Source organism: Mugil cephalus, chromosome 17, assembly GCF_022458985.1.
Source record: "Mugil cephalus isolate CIBA_MC_2020 chromosome 17, CIBA_Mcephalus_1.1, whole genome shotgun sequence".
Classification (NCBI taxonomy): Eukaryota; Metazoa; Chordata; class Actinopteri; order Mugiliformes; family Mugilidae; genus Mugil; species Mugil cephalus.
The window spans coordinates 2,378,895-2,387,255 of NC_061786.1; the positions used below are offsets into that span (position 1 = coordinate 2,378,895).

At 40.8% G+C, this 8,361-nt stretch overlaps 1 protein-coding gene across 4 annotated transcripts in view; it reads right to left on the bottom strand.

Annotated features, from left to right (window-relative positions):
* gphna (gephyrin a) overlaps positions 1–7,905 on the bottom strand; it is a 28,044-nt gene extending 20,139 nt beyond the window's left edge. For all 4 annotated transcript variants that reach the window (XM_047610423.1, XM_047610421.1, XM_047610422.1 and 1 more), the window contains exons 1-3: positions 7,701–7,905; positions 620–698; positions 476–533 (exon numbers count right to left, since the gene is read on the bottom strand). In XM_047610423.1, coding sequence (XP_047466379.1) covers positions 476–533; positions 620–698; positions 7,701–7,890 — 327 coding nt within the window. In that variant the 5' untranslated portion in view covers positions 7,891–7,905. The remainder of the gene's footprint in view (positions 1–475; positions 534–619; positions 699–7,700) is intronic.
* Positions 7,906–8,361: the final 456 nt, after the last annotated feature.

The window sequence follows — 8,361 nt, forward strand, 5'->3', positions numbered from 1 at the left end:
TGGCCACAGCTTGTATCTTGGTTAACCGTTTCCTCTTCTATTACAGATTAACATCATGTTTGTCTGAGTGCTAGAGGGAAAGTGTGCAAAGTCCTAACTGTCAGGTGCATCACAGGATCTGTTCAGATCTTTTATTAAGAGTGGAGCTGGGCTATCCGATCTCTAATGGATTTGTACCACTGCTCCGCAACAGAGAACAACAGTGTTTTATGCGTGTGTGTAAAACGTGACTTGTGACTTTGGCACACATGTTATTATTTACTGATCTCCCCTGATGCTAGTTAGACCTGTACAGAACCCTGGAAGTTTACATATGTGCGGTAATCTCCATTAATAAAGGTAAATAAAGACATCAGAGATTGAAGAAACACATAACTTAACCACAGACGGCTCCTCATACAGATCCCAGATCGGATCTTAATGCAAGGTCTGAACAGGTCCATTGACTAAATGATTTTGAAGCAAAGATATGTACCTTGATTTCATCAATCTCATCTGGAACAATTTTGTAGGCTGCTATGACCCCTCCTAATCTGAAGGATGCAACAGAGTAATAACAGTTAGTGTAATGTGAGCATTTGCATGCGTTTATTTGTGTGCACGCTATATGTAGACTCACAGTGACGGATCATGGACCAGGTCCTTCAGGTTGACTCCACTCCTGTCTTCAGCCAGGTTCTTGAAACAACTGTCACTGACTGAAGAGGAGAGAAAGTCTTGTTAGCAAACACAACACCTCAGGGCGAATGGGGCACTTTTAATGATCGCATTTCAAAAATGAAATTGATCCCAATACACCAGCTGTCAACAAAAACACTTCCACTGATGATATGGTACTTTGGAATAGGGACAATAAAACTGTGTTTACAGCATGAAATAATTCACAGTGATACAGCTCAGTTCTTGAAAGGCAGCAGCATTGTGCTCATTTCTTTTTTTCTTAATAAATTTTGGTTAAATGATTTCAGTGTTTGTGCCTGTAACTTTTCAACATTTTCAGCATATTTCAACAATACCGTGATAATAATGATAATAGTGATAATTTTGGTCATAATAATTGTGATATGAAATTTTCATATCATGACATCTCTAATTTGGAATTTCTCAAATTAATTTAATTAAGGTTTTTTTCCACTATTACAAGTAGAGTATCATGATAAAGAAATATCATGAATGTTGCTTAATCAGTATTACTAAAAAAGAACAATGTATAATAATACAGAAAACAATGAGTACAGAGTTGTTGTATCTTTATGATAAGCCTTTAATTTAATAATGAGAAATGGGAGCGATATCAACCAGCTCCACTAACGCTCTGCAAGACATTGAAATAGCAAATTTGCCACAATGTCATTTCAATTTCAAGACTGTTGAGCCTGCACATTTGATCACTTGATTGCTGAACAGAAAACCAAATATTTATAAAACTGAAATGACCACTTAAAGCACTGTAATAACATTTTGAAGTAAATGTAAGATATTGCCCCTGATTTTATTGTACAAACTATAAGCAGGTGAAGCCATTTTGCAGTCGTTAGGACACACTGATATGTTGCTATGAAGTTAATCCAGAGCTTCTTTTGAAACCCTGGTACACTGGAAACAAATATTTAGTTACGATTCAGATTATCAGCGTGGATATCTGGGTGAAAGTTGGAACGCTCACAGAAACAAACATGCATTAGAAATACTGTCACACTGTTAGGAGTTAGTGTATTTGATCACGGGGAAGCCAAAGTAAACAGAGGAATCCACCAAAATGTGAAATTTTGTTTTGTCCCTGCTGCTCTTCAGGCAAACAATTCTGTTTCACAACATAAAAAAACCCATAGTGGCCGCATTCGCTCTATTTGTTGGAGATATCTCACTAACAAATTGTCTGAAGCAAAGAAAAACTGCAGCACAGTAATTCTTCAGATGTGTCCAATACAGCTAAAATAACACAGGAATATAATTTCAGTTCATATCAGTCCAATGCTGTACTTATGCACATGTAAAACACCCCCACTTTACAGCAACCTACACTGAGTGCACTCATAGAAATTGGGGTTACAATAAGTAACCACTGTTAGCTGTTTTGGCTCACAGAGTATTGATTATGTTGGTAGTCATTGTGCCACATGCTGGTAGTTTCTTGAAAATTTGGGAATACCCTGACACTCTGATTGTTCATCAGTGGACACTTCTTGAAAACATGTTATCTGTTGTCATGGGATATGTGCTGTGACCGTGCTTCAGACTGAAATAGATTAGGGCCATGCTATCAAAACAATGACAGATAAGATACTTTACTGATACAAAAAAAACTCTACCACTATTCTGCAAAATTACCTGTGTGCAAATCTATATAGAAGTATGTGCAGTGTGGATTTGCATGTGAAAAAGACACAGGAAACGATGAAGGCTAAACTCTGTCATGATCAATATCTTAAAATGAAACACTCACATAGTCACTTTAATTTATTAAGTGATCCGAAGGTAATTTCGCACTTATAATAGCACAGAGTACATGTCTCCGTCTTATTTGTCTGACAAAATGTGGTATCAGCCGCAACATCAAAACCACCTGCCTAATAACGTGTAGGTGCCATTGTGCTCTGAAGTGGCTCTGAACCACAGAGGCAGTACTCAAGACCTCTGCAGATGTCCTGTGGGATCAGGCATCAATACTTGAGTCCACTGGATCATTACATCCCATAATTTAGTTTCCAGCACATCACATAGGTGCCTGATCGGAAATCGTAGGCCAAGTCTTCACATATAACTCTTTGTTCATTAATTCATTATCAACATATTTTGTGAGTGTGGCATGGAAATTATTCTGCATAAATGTTCAGATACGTGGTACGTGTCAAACTGGCATTCAAATTAATGGCAGGTCCCATGATCTGCTCGTACTTTGTCAAGAGGTTCAGACTGTCTCCACCAGATTCCTTTGCTCTTACAGTCCCTACAGCTGCTATCTCTCCCCAAAGGTAAACAACTAAAGCCGCAAATATGCTTGTGTGCACGGCCACACAAGGACCTGATGCACATGGCCTACGCCGGTGTGAGACATTTATACTCGTCTACTTGTCAGTCTGGCTCGCTCTGTAACAACTTCACCCAAACACTAGACAAAGCTGTGTCTTTTTTTGCTAGTCGGGTTAATTTTTGTTTCTACTTCCTGCTTCACTTTCAACAACGCAAAAGTGACGCTGCGAGGTCTGCACACTGTCAGTGAAGGGCAGTGCATCAACACTGGAGCCTTTGTAACACTTTAGCGCAGAATTAAGTGAGTTGAGGCTGTTCTGTGGGATCAGATCTTATGGGACAACTTCTGTTCCCTGAGAACATCACCAAGCCTTGGATGCCCATGACACTTGTCACTAGTTACCCAACTTTTTTTGGTTTGATTTTAATGGTCAGTGCCATAGCAAATATTTTTACAAATGAATGTATGGTCTCGGACACTGGCTTCTTTAACATAATTATGTAATATTAATATAAACTATGGTCACCTTTAGTGTAGTCATTAAACAAGGGCATGCTTAAGGGCAGGCCCCCTTGAGATTGACAAGGGTACTTTCCCACCTAAGTTCCAAAATATGAAACTTGATTTCAAACACTCTCTGGAGAGGTGTGTTTGCAGTGTGAATACAGGTTCCCCATGTACCAATACAACTATGTACTAATTAAATAAGCAAATTACCTGATGCGTCTTTGGAAAAGTGTGCATGTGACAACTGCACCTGACACGTGACCAACAGGTGTCAGCTGTGCATCTTGTCATCACATACATATGAATATTGTTTTCTACATACAGCCTGGATGCTCAATCAGACTGAATAGTGCAGACATTTACTCCATTTTCAATTTATTCCTTGGGATCAAATGTTCTGCAAAATGATGGCCATGTCAGAACTTTGTCTTAATTGACTTGTGACATACCAAACCAAGGTCAAATGCAGCATTGTGTCTGTCTCCACAACCTCATCTAAAAATGGTCATTTCTAGCCCCCAAAACACCAATAGTGCAACAACAAAATTGTTTTAAACAGTGGTTCACACACTAATAAGCTAACTAATACTCATTTGTCTCCACTGATGGTGTAAACATATAAAAACAAGCAATGAACATTCTAGAACTTTTCCTTTGCATAAATGAATTCACTTGGATCTAATTGTGAACACAAATTAATGCATATTTGGTGAGTATTCACAGCAGCATGGCAAAAATACATAAATATTTACTGCAGCTGTCAATCAGAAATATATATTTTTTTCAGTAATTGGATACATAAAGAACACACAAGTGTGGAAGACTGGTAGGAATGTCCCAAGCGTTATCAGGGTTTACTGAGGCATTGATAGGATAGGATTAGGGATGTCCGATATTGACTTTTTGCCAATATCCGATATTGTCCAAATTCTTAATTTCCGATTCCGATATCAACTGATATGGTATACCGATATATGCAGGCGTTTGTTTTTTCCGCCCAGACTAATTTTAGGTAGCAAGCAACCTGTTAGCCACACTAGCTACACTCTGTTGTTGTTCTGGCTCCGGGTGCGGTTTGATAAGGTCATCAATCGCACGCTGGTAAATGTCTCAGGACCCCACAAACAGCAGCAACAGTAGGAACGCGCAGCAAGACAACCCGGGCATTATGTTATCTGTTTTCCGAACTCCACAATTTTGCAGGCCTCGATATATTGCCATGTGCACGCGTGTTTGTTTTCCTTCTCCTTTTTCTCTCAACCAAGAGGCTGGATGACAAGAGGGTTCACTCTATGCATTGGTCTCAGCACCTGGCACGTTGGTTCCATAGGGATGAATGGAGTGAACCCTCCTGTCAGTCATCCACTCTCTTTGCCCACGTCCACATACAAAAACGATCCAGTTTACTTCGTGTCTAGTATTTCTCCGCAAATGATGATCCATTGCAAAACCGCATCTAGTTGTAGAAAGGTTTAAATACATATTCCAGGCCAATGGGTGGCACTGTTTCTGCTAGAGACCTCAGCCAAAGAAGAGGCAGAGCATGCACATCAACCTTTCACGCTGTATACAAACATACAGTCAGGACTACAGTCCACAATCATTTTTAGCTCATTGTAGTGGCGCAGCAACAGTATATATTGCCCTAGCCATCAAACAAGGGTCAATATCTGACGCAACACTAGAGGATCCATCAGAGGGTCCGCATTTTTCTTATTTACCCTGGGAGTAGAGTATAGTGTATAGTTTGAATGTAGAACCAATTGAACCAACTTGCACACGCACCACTTATTATTTTATTTTATTTTTTATTTGGGATATTTAAAAATTCAATTACAACATTCCAATTACAATGTTAAGTTTATTAGTTTATTGGTTTTGAAAGGGTGTACTTGCATTATTATACCATATTATCATGGTCTTTCATGTTGACAATAATATCGTTGATAATTTGTGGAACAATATATCGTCCACCAAAATTTGTTATTGTGACTGGGCTACTAGCATCAAAGCTTCCAAGAATCAGAGAAGAAGAACCAAAATCACATGATTAGACATGCTGTGTGGAAACACAGACTATGTACAGAAGTACTTTACTCTTGAAAACTAAGTCGGTCGGACAGAAATTTGTAAATTTAGCAATGTGGATTTTTGGTGAGGTGGTAGTAGACTGTGATTTTGTTGAACATGGCTCAGACAAAGTCTGCACCAAAACAATAAGGGGTGATAAAAGCATTATAATGGTAGGGAAACCCCTAATGCATCATGCATGTTTGAGCTGTGACAGCTGGTGTTCCTACGTGGTTCGCTCATACAAAGTGGATTTAGCGTGAACAGTTAGCATGTAAACAAACGCAGGCAAGGGCTCATGGGGCTCTACAAAATGCAGTGCAGACAGATGAAATGGTGAAACTATACTGGTGAAATGGTGAAACTATACTTTAGCAACAAAGAGTGTTTGCATCTGTATGTGTTTGTCGTTTAGCTCACAGACAGTGTGGTTATCAGTATTAGTATTCTGAAGAGACTGTGCCGAGAACCTTGACTGTTCCGTAGGATAACCCGCACAAGCTTGGAAGAGGTGGCCTTATTTGTACAAGCTGAAATAGTGGGTAAGAGTGGTATAAGTAAATAAATAGCAATTCATTCTATTCTGAAGAATTGTAGTTTCACCCCTTTATTAACTGGCTGAACTACCAGGCACTGGTTTTTAGAGTCTCAACTTTATTCTTGATATTATTTTTCAACTTTTTCTTCTCGATATTGCATTTTGACTTTTTTCTCAACATTAAATTTCAACTTTATTCTCCATATTGTATCTTGACATTATTCTCCATACTGCATTTAGACTTTTCTCTCAACATTATGTTTCAACTTTATTCTCGATATTGCATTTTAACTTTTTCTCGACATTGTATGTCGACTCTCAACATTTCGGCTTTTTATTCGAAGTGTATGATGGAAAAAAAATCTACCTCCTCAATATTTTTTCTCATGGGTGGTCCTAACACTGGCATGTAATGTCTTCCAACGTAGACATGTAAAGAAAGACACCCTGCAGTCCCACACAGCCACATGAATGTGTTAGGGACGTCGTGGGTTAACATGAGACACACACGGACGGCGGGGTTAGCTGCTGCTAGCTGAGCTGGTAGCTCATCAAACCACGACACAACTCCCAGCCAGCTGCCGGCTCTCCCCCTTCCTTTTAGCATTATTCTCACGTCTCTCTCCTTCCCTCAGCAAGGAGACAGCAGGAGGACTACTGGTGGCTGTCACACGACTGTCTACTGGTCCCGGTCCTCCTCTGCACGACTCAGAGGCGAACACTGGATGAGCTAATCTGAGGAGCTGCTTAAAATAAATATATAAATAAATAAATAAAAATCAACCCGCACAACACTATTCCATTCCGCCTCGGCGCTGCGCCTCTCGTTCTAATTTTAACAGGCAGCCGAATATAAATGTATTATTGACACGTTTATGCGTTAAATAAAAACACAGGCGTTAAGCCCAAATGAAACGGCTGTCAACCATAAAAATAAATATAAAAAAAGATGCAAATGACTGGCTTCCTCTATAGCGCCCAATATATCTGCAAAGGGACATGAATAATGCAGCTCGTGTAGGCTCGGTAACGCTACATTGCTACAAAATACAACGCTCCTTTAGCATCAAGGTGACAACTCGCAGCGAAACAAGCTCGGGAAAGCCACGGGGTAGCTTTCAAAATAAAAGCGCTAGTTTCTGTTAAACCTGAGCGCAGTCAGTCACACGCTGGTCAAGGGGGAGCTCGCCCCGCATTTTGAAAGCGTTTGTCGGGATTCCTTTCTCCTGCTGTCCGACTTGACGCTAAATAAAATAATATCCCACTATACTGTCGTATAGAAATCAAGTACAACCCAAAATGTGTCAGCCAGCGTTCACGTGTAAATACATTTGCCTCTAACGTCAACACCGAGTTGCAAATAATCTCCCCTCTGAAGGAAAAAAAACACACATACACACATCTGTCCGACCTGTCAGAGGGGGTAACTTACACGTTTAGTGCCATAAGAGTCAACGGAACCGGCTAGCCTGCTGGCTAACCTTAGCTAGTTCTGCAGAGAAGACAGCTAGTATGGTGACGCCGACGCGAGCGGGCAACACGACGACGAAACGGCACGGAGGTGCACTGTTAAGAAGCGTTTTGTCGTGTCGAATCAAACAGCCTCCTTACCCGTCAGAATCCCCACTCGGGTCTGATGGTCGTGGTTGGTGAGCACCATCCCGTCCGCCGCCATGTTTACAACCTCTGTCTGCACTGTGACGGCACATACATAGAGATAGCGTGGTGGTGGTGGTGGTGGTGGTGTGCGGGCTGCTGCTGCCGCTGCTGCACCTCTGGAGGACGACACGAGTGTGTGCATGCGTGTGCCCGCGTCCGTGTATGTACTTGTGTCCCAAATGCCCTCCAACTGATTGGAGATTTGGGGCCCCAGCCGTGGCGGCACCGGCAGTGGCGGCTCCAGGTTAAGAGTTGGGTGATCCCGTCTAATGTTTGACACCTACCTACGCGGTGTGTGCTCCATTCTGCACCCAAAATCCAAGCTTTTTAAAGTAAACTTGGTGTAGGTCAGGAGTGTCAAACCGACTTCAGTTCAGGGGCCACACACAGCCCAATTTGATTTCAAGGGGCCAGACCACTAACACAATAGCTTGTCTAGCCAATTTTTAGGGGTGGAGTATATGGTTTAAACATAGCTTATTGACCTTCATGTCTTTAAGTTTGGCATGCATTAATTGCATTTGCAATTTTTGCATTTAAATGCAGCTTCTTATTTTCTTTATTTTTTAAACCAAATGATAGTTTTGTGACACAGTAGTTTAACATTAAAGCC